Source organism: Eptesicus fuscus, chromosome 15, assembly GCF_027574615.1.
Source record: "Eptesicus fuscus isolate TK198812 chromosome 15, DD_ASM_mEF_20220401, whole genome shotgun sequence".
NCBI lineage: Eukaryota > Metazoa > Chordata > Mammalia > Chiroptera > Vespertilionidae > Eptesicus > Eptesicus fuscus.
This window is the reverse complement of record NC_072487.1, coordinates 18,773,961-18,790,537: the sequence shown is the minus strand read 5'-3', so window position 1 is coordinate 18,790,537 and position 16,577 is coordinate 18,773,961. Positions and strand designations below refer to the sequence as shown.

Genomic DNA, 16,577 nt, shown 5'->3' with positions numbered 1-16,577 from the left:
TGGCTTTGTCGTATTTGGGAAGATATATAATGATATTAAGATTTAAAAAAAAAATCTATGAAGCATTTTAGCAAAGTAATTATGACCTTTATTTCCAATTATTTTCCAGGCACATTTCACATTTTATGCAAAATATCCCCTTTCCTTCACCACAAAGACCGAGAATCCTTGTACAGGTAATCAAAAAAGAGTATATTTTACGGAAGCCCTGAATATGTTCATTATCATCACTGTAGAGTGGGGATTCTGTGACTCTTTGGGTTTGAGGTGGGGTAGTATGCATTCATAAAGTCCTTGAATTTCCGGTATTTTATATCTTTACTAAACATCCTTTGTACTGTTGTTTTGAACTTTGGGTGTATGAAATTGGAATAATTTTAATTCCTGATTCATGACATTAACAACATTGGTCCATGTATAGACTTTTTGTAGCTGATTTTCATAACTTAAAACCCAGAATTATGGTCATGTTTTTAATATGGGAATGACTGATATTAAATATGAAATGAGTTAAGGTTGGAAGGTAAAAATGAAATAGTCTATAATAGGGCTCTTCAAACTATCTATCTTAAAGGACTAGGTCAGTGATGGGCAACCTTTTGAGCTTGGTGTGTCAAACTTCGCCAAAAAACTGAGCATAACTCGGGTAGTGTGTCACTTTGAGGATAAAATATTATTTCGCAAATGTTTCATCCTCAGGAGCAGCAAATGTTTCATCCTCGGCATGCGGCCGCTGTCATCAGAAATGGCTACGCGTGTCAGTGCTGACACGTGTGTCATAGGTTTGCCATCACTGGACTAGGTTTTTTTTAATTTCCAATCTGTGGCAGACCTACATAAGTATACAGCTTGTGACATATGGAACTTACTATGTGAGATCTGTATAGACATGAACAAGTCTATATCCTGTCCAAAGACATAAGTTCACTGATCGTGATATTGGATGTGTGGGCAGTGTCAGATTGCCATAAAAATTTCTTAATGGCTTGCTCTCCATTTATATATTATCTTTTCCTGGACCCATAACGGTTTGCAAATTGGCACTTTGAGAGCACTGATCTATAGAGGCAAGCATTTGAAAATTTTTTTCTAAGATGTTATCAATATTATATGTGACTAGTAGCCCTGCGCATGAATCCGTGTGCCAGTTGCTCGCTACTGCCCTCCAGTAGCTCTCCGCCTGCTGCCCCACCCTCCTGTAGCTCCCCCCGCCTCCCCCTCATAGCTTGCTGCCCTGCCCCCTCCTGTAGCTCTCCGCCACCTGCTTGTAGCTCGCTGACCCACCCTACTGCTGATCCATGATCCGGTCGTTACACGGTCGGTTGTTAGGCTTCACAGTGTTAACGACCATTTGCATATTACATCTTTATTATATAGGATATGATAGCATTAAGTCAAATATTGTTAATCTTGAATGTACTTCAGTTCAGCAAGTATTAATAAGTATTAAGTAACTTCCAACTGCTTACCAACATGTAAATTTGAGGCTTTTAAAAAGCAATTATTTCATAATTTTAAGGTAATTACATTTTCACTAATTAACTGAATAAAAATTCAATTGAATGAACAATTTGGTTAAAAAGAACGAATACAGTACTTCTGAGTAAATACAGCTATTGTTTTATATCTTAGTGCATATTTCCAAAACTGTTGTGTTAGTCTGCACAGGAAAGTGTTTTCCATATTATCCATGATCTAAATGTTTAGGTTTCAAAATTGGCTAGGTTAATTTATCTTTTTTTTTTTTTTTTTTTAAGCTATCAGTCCATGATGCGCTAATATTATCGCAGCCAGTTTCCACGCCTTTACCATTAAGGTAAATAATGCTATCTAAAATGATATATTTATTCATTTGGAGCAGAATGCTTTAAAACATTTTAAGGGTTAGGATAAGAAAGTGCTATTTTTGCAAAGTATGTAAGGATAGCTTTAATGTTTCTAACTTTGATAGCTTGATGAATGGTGGGGCCATTTTAAAAATAGAATACTTAAGAGAGTTGCAAGATTAGATGTAAGGAATACCTTCCTTTTCTTCTCATCTCCCCTCCCCATATTCAGTTCATAACTTCATGTTCAAGGTGAACTAATTGTAACCTCCTAAAATGTCTTAAATCTACTAGCTTCTCTTTATCTGCATCACTAGTCTAGGCTAGCATGATCTTTCACCTGGACCACTTAAGTACCTGTTAATTGATCGTCTCTATTTTTTCCCCCCTTTAGTTCTTTATTCATACTGTAGCCACTGTATTCTTTCGTGAATGCAAATGTAATTGTGTTATTTTTATTTTGGCATTATCTCTTGCTTGTTTTCATCCCTTCCCTTACTATGCTTTAGTCACAATAGATATATTTCAATTTCTTGAATCTGACAAGTCTTTGTATATGTTCTTCCTTCCCAGCCCCAAACCCCTACCTCCATTCTTTTGAGTGTTCATGTGGTTCATCTTCAGGAATATATTTCCTGATAAATACCCCTTTGTTACCAAGGGATGAATTTGAATCATTCTGTTAAACTATTTCATTAGATTTGCTACTTTTCAGTGATAACTAAATCAGAATTTGAAGTTAACACTAGATTCTAGCTCTATTAATATATAGGAAATAATTTAATAAGCATATCTTAACATGTTTTAGCACAATAGTTCATAATCATCTCTTTTTCTCTCTCTTTCTAGTGGAGCCAACTTTAGCACCTTGTTAATGAATCTGGGTCCTGAGAATTGTGCAACATTGCTGCTCTTTGTTTTACTTGAGAGTAAGATTCTGCTGCATTCTCTGAGGCCAGCTGTGTTAACTGGAGTAGCCGAAGCTGTTGTAGCTGTAAGTATAGTATTTTTCCTTTTAGCACAGAATTATTGACAGAATTTTTACTCTGAAGATAAATTTTCTTTAACGAAAGTAACTTTGGAATTACCAGTATAAGTTTAACTTAAAAACAGTAGTTTGGCAAAGAGAAATTTTCTCTATTTGAGAGAAACTTTCAAATTCTAATTGTTCATATTCTAGAGTTTTTCAGAGAATCTATGTGATTACATAATAATAAAAATTGTGAATGAAACTTACTATATTAAATGAGAGGCTCTGGCCAATTTCAGCTGATCTAATAATGGAAATAAATTACACAGTTACCTTCTCCCAATTTTTTAAAAAATTATTTATTGTTTAAAGTATTACATATGTCTCCTTTTCCCCCCATTGGCCTCTCCCTGGCCACTCCCAGCCCCCCAACACATGACCTCACCCCCCTAGTGTCTGTGCGCATTGGTTATGCTTATATGCATGCATATAAGTACGTCCTTTTGGTTGGTCTCTTAACGTGTGCGCGCCCCCCACCCTTCACTCCCTCCAGCCTTCCCTCTGAGGTTTGATGGTCTGTTCGATGCTTCTCTGTCTCTGGATTTATTTTTGTTCATTGGCTTATAGAGTTCAATTTTCTTCCAATTTTAACTTTTAATCTTTGTGAGCCATTAACATATAGAAAATTCTAAGTGATTTTGAAATAGGATAATGTGCAAATGCTTGGTAGCATAGAGTAAGCACTGAATTAATACATGTTAAATCAACAAATGGAATATGTCTCCAAGATATTAATCTGGTCCGAGAAATGCTTTGAGGACTAAAAACAATGATAACATGAGAGACGATTTATGGGAAGCAAATAACTTCATTATATACATATTAATGTTCAAGTTTTCACAGTTGCATGTGAAAGTAAAAGTCATTATAACATGAAAATATTTGTTAATGAACTGACCAATTTTAGCAAGTTCCACTCAAATATTCCTTCCTGTAAAACATCCATGCCCCTTTGTCAGAATCTTTGTGGCCCAGTCTCTTGATTGATTTCAGCAGTATAGTTCAAGGACAGGTGGAAAAGTTGCAACGTAAAATTAGAAATTTTATGAAAAATGCAAGATTGCATGGAGTTTATGTCACTAATGTTGGAGAGCTCCCTGAATTGCATGCAGTACCACTGGTAAATGAGGATTTAGCAGTTAAGCAATTTGAAGAAGAGAAAATAGAATGCTGACAGGATAAATTCTTCAAAAGGAGAATGATTTGAATATCAAAGAATATAAAATAATTAATGGAGCCCTGTAGCAAAAATTAATTAAACAAATGAGTATTTTTGTAACAGTGACCCTGTTTAAGGTTGCGCTGCATAAGTCAAAGGTGAAGACAAGGGTGTCGTATTTTGCTGTCAGCTTTATACCAAAATTTCTTAAGTAGTTGCAGGTGAACTGAAGACAGTCAGTTTTCACTGAAGGAAATCTGAAATCCTTATAAGTTTTCTGTGCTAGTGGCTCTGACTCTCTGTTCTGCTCTCCTTTTCTAATACTCTTCCCCTTGATTACTCTGTTCCAGCCACACTGGACTCCTTGCTACCCCTGAAGCATGTTCGGCAGGCCCCATACCTTACAGCCTTAAAGCTGTTCTTTCTCTTTGAAGCCCTCTTCTAGATATCCCCGTGGCTAAATCCCTCCTTCACGTTTTTCAGGTTTCTGTTCACTTGTCACTTCCTTAAGGAAGCTTACCCTGTTTGGCCTATTTAATAATACAACTTGTTTCCTTTTCTTCTGAACTCTCATCCTCTTCACTTGACTTTTTCATTTTTCTGTAGCGCTTAGCAATCCTGACATGGTCTATATTTCATTTATTATGTCTTCTGTTTATTTTCTGTCTCTTCCTGCTAGATCAGGAGTTGGCAAGCTATGGTCCAGGAATCAAATCCTGCCTGCCACCTGTTTTTGTAAAATTTTACTGGGACATAGGCCATTTATTAACATATTACCTATGATTGCTTTCACGTATGAAGACAGTTAAGTATTGTGACAAACAATATGGCTCACTAGTCCTACATTTCCTATCTTTTACAGAAAAAGTTTGCTAACTCTTATGCTAAACTCTATACCTCATGAGGGCAGGGATCTTTGTTTTATTCACTGTTATGCTCCATCATTTAGAACAGTGCTTGGCACTTATTAAGTACTCAGATATTTGGTAAGTAAATAAATGAAGATAAAATTCCATTTTGAATAACCACCTGGAATAACTGGCAGAGATAGTAAATGCTAAGGGCATTTCTTTGGGGTGAGGGATGATGGATAAGATAGGAATTGAACTAGACCTTGAAAGACAACAAGAATTTTTATAGTAGAGGAAAAATTTTATCATCAATGATTAAAATTTTAATATTAGCTGATCATTAAAATTTTGATCTGGATTTTTAGTTAACCTTATCTTTTAAAAAAACACATAAGCATATGTGATACAATTAAGGTAGAGCTTTGTAAAGCAAACCTGGTGAAGATTCTTAAGGTATGTTTTATTTTATTTACTTATTTATTGTTGACACTGTTACAGATGTCCTCCATTCTCCCCTCTTTAGCCCCTTCTACCCAGCCCTTGCCCCATCCCCCACTCTGGCCATCACCACAGTTGTCTGTCTGTGTCCATGGACCATGAATATATGTTCTTCAGCTAATCTCTTCATCTTTATTTTTATGATGTCAAGCTTCGCTGAAGTTGGATAATTTTATGTTATTTGAGTGGTTAGGAAATTTTTTTTGTTGAAATTTTCAATTGAGTATTACCATTCCCAAGGGAATCATTTTAATTTTTTTGATTCCTTGGTGCTTTTAGTTGGATTTTAGTCAAAGGTTATCTTGATACTTAATCTATAGATGAAATGCATTGAGATTTAAAGATCATGAGTTTGTTTTATAATTTTTTTAGGCAATTCTATACTTTGACTTTTTCTGTAAAACTGAATGTGGGTTTTGTATAGACATTAGAAGGACTAACATCCAAAGAGCTGTTAGCATTTTTATTGTGCTTGTGATCACTGTCATGCTTCAGGGTTTTAATTACATTGGCTCATAGTATTGCTTAATAATATTTTGTAGTCATTTAGTTTTTGAAATGATGTTTAAGGTAAAAGAAACTAGACTTAACTGCTTCTTAGTGGTCCCTTTCATTAATATTAGTTAATTACATAATTTATTGCAAACTTCGAATTTGGCTAATTTTTAAAAACTTTTTCCCCAGATGATCTTTCCATTTCAGTGGCAATGCCCATATATTCCCCTTTGTCCTCTCTCACTGGCGGCAGTGCTTAATGCACCTGTACCATTTATAGTTGGAGTTGACTCAAGGTATTTTGATCTGCATGACCCACCACAAGATGTTGTTTGCATTGACTTGGATACAAACATGTTATATATGTAAGTTGATTCTTTTTATGCTATCTCCCATTTATATTTTTCCTCATATTTAGATATAGCTCATTGAAAGCATCTAGAAATATGCTATTTTTAAAAGTTGTTAAGTCTTCATCAGCCCTAGCCAGTTTTGCTCAGTGGATAGAGCATTGTGCTGCAGACCGAAGGGTCCCAGGTTCCATTCCGGTCAAGGGCACATGCCTGGGTTGCGGGCTCAATCCAACATGCAGGAGGCAGCCAATCAGTGATTCCTTCTCATCATTGATGTTTCTGTCTCTCTCTTCCTCTACCTTCCTCTCTGAAATCAATAAGAATGTATTTTTTAAAAAGTCTTCATCAGCCCTAACCGGTTTGGCTCAGTGGATAGAACGTCGGCCTGCGGACTGAAGGGTCCCGGGTTCGATTCCGGTCAAGGGTATGTACCTTGGTTGTGGGCACATCCCCAGTGGGGCGTGTGCAGGAGGCAGCTGATCGATGTTTCTCTCTCATCAATGTTTCTGGCTCTCTATCCCTCTCCCTTCCTCTCTGTAAAAATCAATAAAATATATTAAAAAAAATAAAAATAAAAAGTCTTCATCAGTGAGTCACAACCAGAGCAAAGTATCAGAATCCTGGAAAGCTCTATGGTTTTGAAAAGAACATCTCTACATTATAGTAGTTTATATTTGCATAGTAATGTTAATGGCAGGCAGTAAATATTTATGTTTATCAAAAGAGAACAGGGATTTTTTAAAAAAGGTTAAACACTGCTTTTAGAGCTGAAGAGTTGATATACTTTCTAGGTTTAATTCAAAATCCATGTGTAAGCTTTTAAAAAATGGGTTTACCTGTTTGAGTTTAGTTACAATATAGGGTAATATTATGTCATTTCCTTAGTTGTCAAGATTTAAATTTTATAAGGATGTATTTTTTTAAAAAAAATGTTATTGATTTTAGAGAGAGGGGAAGGGAAAGAGATACAGAGTGAGAGGAACAGAGAGAGATAGAGAGAGAGGAAGGCAGAGGGATAGAAATAGAGGAATAGAGATAAAAACATCAATCGGCTGCCTCCTTCAGGCCCCCTAATGGGGATCCAGCCCACAGCCTTGGCATGTTCCCTGACAGGGAATTAAGCGATGACTTCTTGGTTCATGGATTGACCCTCAACCACTGATCCACACCGGCCAGGCTGTAAGGATGCATTTTATTGCAGAGAAATTAATATTAAAAATCAGTGATAGTTTTCCCTGACTGGGTGACTGAGTTGGTTATAGCATCATCCTATACACCAAACCATTATGGGTTTGATTCTCAGTCAGAGCACATATGTAGGTTGCAGGTTCCATCACCGGAAGGGGTGCATCAGGTAGGGGCGCGTATGGGAGGCAACCAATTAATCTTTTTCTCTCTTTCTCTATGTTTCTTTCTCTCCCCCTACCTCTTTCTCTAAAGTCAATAAAGAAACAATATATCATTGGGTAAGGATTAAAAAAAAAATTAGTCATAGTTTGTGTTTACTGGAGGTGATAAATATATACAGTAGTGGTATAACAAGGAGTTCAGAGAGTAGTATACCACATTAATAAAGGAAGCAGCTCTGATAAATGCCTAAAAGCAAACCACTCCACACTCCCCCATTCCTTAATGGGAAATGTGGTAAGTATGGAAAATTTCTTCATGTTGGTGCCAACTTCTAGATCTTGGAGTACTTACTCTATACTGTTTTAGATGAGGAGAAAATGAAAAGAGTAAGAACTTTGGTGAGACTTCAGTGGTCACAGCAATAGAATTGGTTGGAAAAACATCCCAAAGTGAACCAAAGGAATAACTTAAGGAAAGAAGAAAACATTTGCTGTAACTTTCTTTTTTTTTCAATCCTCACTCGAGGATATTTTTCTGTTGATTTTTAGAGAGAGGGAAAGACAAGAGAGAATCATTAATGTGAGAGAAACACCTCGATTGGTTGCCTCCTGCACTCACCCTGACCAGGGCCTGGGCCGGGGAGGAACCTGCAACCAAGGTATGTGCCCTTTACCGGAAATGAACCCGGGACCCTTTGATCTGAAGGCTGACGCTCTATCCACTGAGCCAAACCGACTGGGGCATTTTGTTGTAACTTTAAAAATAATTTTGAAAAGGATCTACCATTGTAGTTTGAAACTATAATTGTGGTGGCTCTTTACTAGGTATATGTAGATTTACTTACAGTCTAGAAATAAACTACTTGTATGCACTAAATATTTCTTTTAGCAACATTTTGTTGTTTTTTAGCTGCTATCCCTGAAAAACATTATTTCAGGATTGTATACATTGTGGTGCTTTTGGAAATGATTATTTATGAAGTTGTAACTCATGTTTACCTTATTTTATTTACTCTCTGAATAAAATAATATTATGGAGATTCTTAATTTTGCCATTTTTAAATAACTTCTAAAATATTTATTGATTAAAATATTGTTTTTTAAAATAACTTTAACTTTTTTGCTTAATTGTACTTAAAGAATGATGAGATATCCCAGATACCCCAAAATTATAGAGGATAATGTAAATAACTCTCATGCATCCACCATGCAGATGGAAAAAAATAGAATATTACCAGTAAATCTGAAACCCTGTATACATATCTTGCATCATCTTGAATTTGGTGTTTATTATACTTGCCATTCTTTATGAGATTCATCCATGTTGATATATGTAGATCTACTTCAATTTCAGTGTTTACAGTGTTGATGGATATTTAGATTGTACCTAAATTTTTACAATTATGAACAAGGCTGCTATGATCATTATTGTGCATATTTCTTTGAGTTCATGGGCAAGAATTCCTCTGAAGCATATACCTTAAAGAGCCAATGTTGGTTGGTAGGCTTTGTTAATGCCACGTTAATCTTCCATGTTTACCGCCTCTTCAGCAGCAAATGAGAGTTCTGTTTGTTTCATATCTTTGCCAATACTTGTTATGTTCAGTATTAAAAATTTTTGCCAGTTTGATGGTAATGGAATCTCACTGTGGCTTTAATTCACATTTCCCTAATTAGTTGCAAGTAGTACACTTATATTTCTTTTTGCCCTTTGGTTTTCCTCTCCTGTTAATTGGATTTTGCCTTTTTCTGGTAAATTTTCTTGTTTGGTTGTTAGCCTTTTTCTTTCGATTTGTGTAAGTTGGTTGTATGATCTGGAATTAATTCTTGGTTTGTGCAAGTAGTTCCTCCCACATTGACTTGTCTTTCTTTTCATTCTATTTATCGTATTCTTTTGATGAACAGAAGCTTATTTTAATCAATCAGATTTACTTTTTCTTTCATGGATTGCTGTTTTTGGTTCTTATATATGAAATCCTCTGCTCGAGGTCATGAAATACTATCCTGAATATTTTTAAAGTGGTCAGGTTCTGCCTTTCTCTGTAGGTCTTTAATTCAGCTAAACTTGGTATTAGTGTATGACATAACATAGAGATACCATTTTATTTATTTATTTATTTTTTACATGGACAAACAATTGTCACATAGCACTATTTATTGATTAGTGAGTTCATCTCTTCCCTACTGGTCTTCAGTGTAAACACTATTACATATCACTTTCTATATTAGCATGGAATATAGCATTCATGCTTATTATTCTGTTCCTTTGTTTTAGTCTCCTGCTAGTATAACACTATCTTATTTTATTTTAATTCTTTATTGTTTAAAGTATTACATATGTCTCCTTTTCCCCCCCATTGACCTCTTCTCGGCCACTCCCACCTCCAGCACATGCCCTTACCCCCCTACTGTCTATGTCCATGGAACACTATCTTAATGACTTTAAAATTAAGTTGTGCACAACATGGATGAACCTTGAAAACATCATGATCCCATTTATATGAACTAGCCAAGGTAAATCTATACACATAGAAAATAGGTTGGTGAAGATGGGAGAATTGGGGAATCAGAGATTAGTGACTAAGGGGATGCAGGGTTTCTTTTTGAGGTGATGCAAATATTCTAAAATTGATTTGTGGTGGTAGTTATACAACTATGAATATACTAAAAACCATCCAATTGTACACTTCAGGAAGATGAATTGTATGGTATGTGAATTATATCTTAACATTGTTTTAAAAAGTTGTGATGTGAGCCCGGCCAGTGTGGCTCAGTGGTTGCACGTTGACCCATGAAGCAGGAGGTGACAATTCGATTCCCAATCAGGGCACATGCCCAGTTGGTGCGATGATCCCCAATGTGGGGCATACAGTAGGCAGCCTATCAATGATCCTCTCTCATCATTGGTGTTTCTATGTCTCTCTCCTCCCTTCCTCTCTGAAATTAATAAAAATAGATTAAAAAAATGAGTTATGATGTGATATAGCAAGTCCCTTTACTCCTGTTCTTTACAATTGTTTTTATATATTTTGTCCTTTTTTTTCCATTTAAATTTTAATATCAGTTTGTTAAGTTCCACACAAAATTATGTTGTGATTTTTGTTCGAATTCTATTAAATTTATAGATTAATTTGGGAATGAATGGCATCTTTTTGACATAGTCTCCCTACCTATGCATGTGGCATTTTACTTCATAAATATTTTGAAATTGTTCAATAAACTTGGATCTTTCTCAGTAAAGACCATGCACATCTTTTGTTAGACTTATTCCTAAGTAACTTATAGTTTTTATCGTTACTATAAATGGTATTTTAAATTACATTTGTACTTGTTTGTTGTTGGGTATAGGAATGTTAAACCGATTTTTATATAGTGGGTTTGCTGCCCAGCAACTTAACCCTTTGCACTCGCTTGCTTTTTTCTCAATTCCTTTATTCTAATGCTAACCATGTCGAGTCACACTCGATATCCGAGTGCAAAAGGTTAATTGAATTCTTTTAACTTGTCTGTAGATTCTCTTCAATTATCTGACTATAAGCAATTACATTATCTACAATTCTTATTTTTAAATTTCTTGTCTTAGTTCTCTGGCAAAAATCCTCGTGTGATGTTGAATGGTAGAAGGTAGGCATAGCCAGTATCTTGTCTTGTTCCTAATTTCAAAGGGAAAGATTTGAGAGTTCATCATTAAGTATGATTATTGCTTTAAAGCAAGAATTGACAATCCAGCCCAAGGCCTGAATTTACAAATAAAATTTTAGTGGAACACAGCTCATATTGTCCAAGGCTGCTTTCATGCTACAGTGGCACATTTCAGTAGTATGACGTAGGCACAATGGTCCTCAAAGCATGAAATATTTATTATCTGACTCCAAAGTTTCCTAGCTCTATTCTAGGGTTTTGATTACTTAATAATAAATTAAGGAGTTTTCCTTTACTTCTAGATTAAGAATTTAAAAAAAAATCATAAATAGGTGTTGAATTTTATAGTACTTTCGTACAACTATTGAGATGAGCATTAAAATCTTTAATCTCTGTGTGGTACATTACATTATAAAATCATGTAGTTGTAAACAGTTCTTATATTCCTGATATAAGCATCATCTTGCTCTTGTTTTTTTTAAATATACTAGTGGATTAACTTTTCTAAGAATTTAAGATGCTTGCATTGATGTTCATAAATTATATTGGCCTGATGTATAGCAATAGGTGCAGCCCGTGGTTTGTACATAGTGCTTTCATCTTTATAGAGTTTTAAATGTTTCTTATTTCTATTAAAATATTTCATTTGACTCATGCATTATTTAAAAGTATTTTTTTTGGCCCAGCCAGTGTGGCTCAGTGGTTGAGCATTGACCCAGGAACCAAGAGGTCACTGGTTTGATTCCCAGTCATGGCACATGCCAGGGTTTCAGGCTCTGTTCCCAGTAAGGGGTGTGCAGGAGGCAACTGGATGATGTTTCTCTCTCATAGATGTTTCTATCTCTCCCTCTTTCTCTAAAAATCAATAAAAACATATAAAAAAAAGTGTTCTTTTGAACTTCCAAAGTTTTTTTTTCTTCAATGCTAACTCAGTTGAATTGTGGTGAGAACATGCTCTGTATGTCACTGACACTCTGATATTTGTTGAGATTTGCTTCTAATAGGTAATTTAAAGTCTCAAGTCAATTAAGTTCGACACTTAAAATAATTCTAAAATACTGTTGAAGCAAGAATTTAGTGTTGTATTCATAACTCTAGTATTGAAAATCTGTGTTGGTGGGTTAGTATGAGATGACCAAATTTGATTCAAGATAATTGAAATGAAAAGAGAAGCTCCTTGAAAACCACTTGTTCAGACTGTATCAATTGTATCTTCAGTAAAAATACCCTTTCTATATTCTTTTTTAGTTTGACATAAGAATTTTAAGTAAAAGCAGGTTGAGATGTTTTATTAGTTATATTTTTATTTAATAGATCTGATGAAAAGAAGAACATGAACTGGAAGCAGCTTCCCAAAAAGCCATGCAAAAATTTACTTAGCACCTTGAAGAAATTGTATCCCCAGTTATCTTCAGGTAAATGTGAGGAAAAAGGAATATTTTAATGACGATTCTTCTTAATTTAAACACACTTTTGCTCTGCTTAAAAGAAGTTTCATTACAAAACAAAATTCCAATAACAAGAAATTAATATTGTGCTTCATGATTTTTTAAGTGTGTTGTTTGTGCTCTGTCTGCTTGAGCATCTCTGTTAGCCTGGGCCTATGATGCCATTGCATTAATGGAGAGAGAAATTTCAGGAAGTCACAGGCTTTATTTTGATAGTTTCCTTAATTGTTCAATCATTATATATATGTACATATATATATATATATATCATTACATATTAACTAGAGGCCTGATGCATGAAAATTGTGCAAGAGTACGTCCTCCCAGCCATGGCTGCCTTGGCCCTTGCCCAGGCTTTATCTGGGAAGTTGTCTGGATGGTTATTCTGCTGTTTGGACGTTCGGTCGATTTGCATATTATGCTTTTATTATTATAGATGTCATTTTCTTGTTTTATTTGCTAGTTCACCAAAAAACTCAAGAAGGTTCAGCAATTGAGATGACTCCAATTGAAGCAGATTTCTCCTGGCAAAAAAAGATGACTCAACTTGAGATGGAAATTCAAGAGGCATTTTTGCGCTTTATGGCATCCATTTTAAAAGGATATAGATCATATCTCAAACCAATAACAGAGGCTCCTTCAAATAAAGCCACAGCTGTTGATTCATTGTTTGACCGACAGGGTGAGTGGCATTGAAAATACAATTACTTTTTATAGAAAAGAAAAATACTTCGTATTTAGTATTGCTACCAAAAAAATATTTACTACCTGAATTTTAAAAAATTTTTAAAAATTTATAAATTTTAGAAATTAAAATTAAAATATACTTCTGTGTGTTTGTAGTCTGATTCTATGAATATAATTTATTTTTTTATAAATATATTTTTATTGATTTCAGAGAGGAAAGGAAAGGGAGCGAGAGATAGAAGCATCAGTGATGAGAGAATCATTGATTGGCTGCTTCCTACATGCCCCTTACTGGCGATCGAGCCCACAACCCGGGCCTGTGCCCTTGACCGGAACTGAACCTGGGACCCTTCAGTCCGCAGGCCAACCCTCTATCCACAGAGCCAAACCAACTAGGGCTGAATATAATTTCTTACACCCCATTTTTTTCCTGAGAAATCTGAAGCTGTAGGATTTTAATTATAATAAGTCAGAGATGATGCTTGTATTTATACTACTACCTAGTCAGTTATTTTAGTAAAATGTAATTTTCTTTAGATGTTTCTTCAGTTTTGCATAATATTTTGATTTATATACTCTTTGCTTTAAAATATTTCCTAACAATTAGTTTTTGGAATAAAGCCACCAGTTTTAAAATTAAAAAAAAAATAAAAAACATCCTTGTTCCAGGGGGAAACACTATGCTCATCTTTTTTATTTTAGGGAGTTATAAAGCTTGTTGTTATTATTCAGCTACTCTTATAATATAATATGTAGTAGCAACCTTACATTTTCATTAATATTTATATAAAAATTATATTACATTTCTATACTTTTATCTAGCAGTTACTTAAAAATAATCTGTATTTTCCTAGCAATCTTTTTGTCTTTTATCATTTCTGTTTCAGAATAACTTCTCTCTCAAATATTTAGCCACTATTTAGCAAGCTCAACTAATTATTATGTAGGGATATAAAGAATAATTAAATCTAGCTCTATGGGATACTAAATAAGAAACAATTTAAGATGATTTTTTAACATAGAGCAAGTACTCGAGAACACAGATTTTATACAGTTAATTCAGTGAGAGGCTCTAAAAATTAAGAAAAAAGAAACATTCTTTCAAATGAATATTTTGGAAGATTTATGAAGGAAGAGCATGACTTTGAAGAACTTAGATAAATGAGCAGGAAAGGATTTCTAAAAACAATAGGCATTAAAAATTAAATCTGAATTATAATTTCTTCCTTGCTATTTATGAAATCTTTCTGGGGTTCTGTCTTCTCATTAATAAGATGGGAATAACACCTAGTTTATGCATGGTTGTGAAGATTAAGAAAATGTATGTTGAGCAACTAGTAAAAGTACAATATTCAGTACTCATCATAACCTCTCTTATTGTTAGTGGTAATAATGGAATGGAAGAAACCTCAACAACAAAAGCACAAGGCATGTGTTTTAGTTCGTCAGGTCTATCATAACATAGTACCATGGATTGGGTGGCTTAAACAACAGAAATTTCCTCATAATTGTAGAAGCTAGCTAGAAGGTCAAAATCAATGTGTTGGCAGGATTGGTTTCCTCTGAAGTCTCTCTCCTTGGCGTGTCATTGGTTGTCTTTATTGAGCAGGAAAACAGCAAAAAAGGGAGGATCTGATTATTTGTTAAGAAAAGGGTTTTTTTGTTTGTTTGTTTTCAATGAGAGACTTGAGTATGCTGATAAGAGCTAGTAGAGAGAGGAAGACTTTCTGAGAATACTGAAGGGCTGGAATCCCAGGCTGATGTGGTAGACTTGGCCTTAGATCGGAGTACTGGACATATCCATTGTAAAAAGAAGGAAGGAATGAATGATAATTGCAGAAAGAGTAATATATTTTATAGTGAGATAATGAAGGTAGTTCTCATTTAATGATTTTAATTTTTTGGCAATATAAGGTATGGTCTTTTGGGAATGGGGGAAGAAAACATGGAGGGAGAACATTTGAAAATTGCAAATAACTGTGAAATAATGGGTAAAGGGAAATTATGTTGATTCCAAAAATGTAGTAGGGTTGCTGGTCAGGGACAAAGGTACAGTATTATATAAGTGATTCTGATCCACCTAGTTGTGGAACATCCCCCCCCCCCCCTTTTTTTTTTTAACTTGTGCTCAGCCACACGGGTGCAGATCCAGAGAAGCAGACAAATACATTCCTCCAGGGCTAGGTTATACTAGATGGATTTGCCAAAAAAGACAAAGGACATAAGAATTGAGAGTGTTAACAAGAAAGTAATTGAAATGATGATGGACATGGACATGGAATCAGTATTGGATAGATAGAGAAGTGAAGACAGGGAGGGAGTAGGTAGAATGGAAGAAGGGTAAAGGGATTGCAGATTTCAATGAGCTTACCTTCTACCTTCCTCCACCTCCCCTGCCCCCCAACAAAAGCCTTTGTAAGAGTACTTAAGTAAGCAAGCAAACCAAACAGATAGGTGTAATGGTCAAAGAATAACATGCAAATTAAAGATTTGTGAGGCAGAGCTTTTTTGTTTTTTAATATAAATTCTTTATTGTTTAAAGTATTACATAAGTCTCCTTTTTCCCCCATTGACCTCTCCCCGGCCGCCCCCCCCCCCACCCCCCAATCTGTGTCCATTGGTTATGCTCATATGCATCCATACAAGTCCTTTGGTTGATCTCTTACCCCCTCACCCCCACCTTTCCTCATAGGTTGGACAGTCTGTTCGATGCTTCTATGCCTCTGGTTCTATTTTTGTTCATCAGTTTATGTTCATTGTATTCCACAAATGAGTGAGATCGTGTGATATTTATTTTTCTCTTACTGGCTTATTTCGCTTAGCTTAATGCTCTCCTGTTCCATCCATGCTGTTGCAAATGGTAAGAATTCCTTCTTTTTTACAGCAGCATAGTATTCCATTGTGTAGATGTACCACAGTTTTCTAATCCACTCATCTGCTGATGGGCACTTAGGCTGTTTCCAAATCTTAGCTATTGTAAATTATGCTGCTATGAACATAGGGGTGCATATATCCTTTCTGATTGGTGTTTTTGTTTTCCCAGTAATCCCACTTCTAGGCAGAGCTATTTTTAATGATAGCAAGAAGAGGCCAGAGTGTGTGTGTGACTTTGTGTACAAGTTGGTGGTAGAGATGGAATAGATCACAGATCATTGACAGGGTTGGATGATTTGTGCTTAGTGGGTGTTGAAGAATGATGATGATAGGAATTGGAGAGGAGAAGGCTTTCAAGTAGGTGC

General features: G+C 35.2%; 1 protein-coding gene across 1 annotated transcript in view; it reads left to right on the top strand.

Moving 5' to 3' along the window:
• DENND4C (DENN domain containing 4C) overlaps positions 1–16,577 on the top strand; it is a 117,512-nt gene that overhangs the window by 47,570 nt on the left and 53,365 nt on the right. Inside the window, exons 7-12 of the mRNA XM_054727027.1 lie at positions 110–176; positions 1,758–1,816; positions 2,676–2,820; positions 6,049–6,224; positions 12,518–12,618; positions 13,115–13,333. Of these exons, the coding sequence (XP_054583002.1) occupies positions 110–176; positions 1,758–1,816; positions 2,676–2,820; positions 6,049–6,224; positions 12,518–12,618; positions 13,115–13,333 (767 nt within the window). The remainder of the gene's footprint in view (positions 1–109; positions 177–1,757; positions 1,817–2,675; positions 2,821–6,048; positions 6,225–12,517; positions 12,619–13,114; positions 13,334–16,577) is intronic.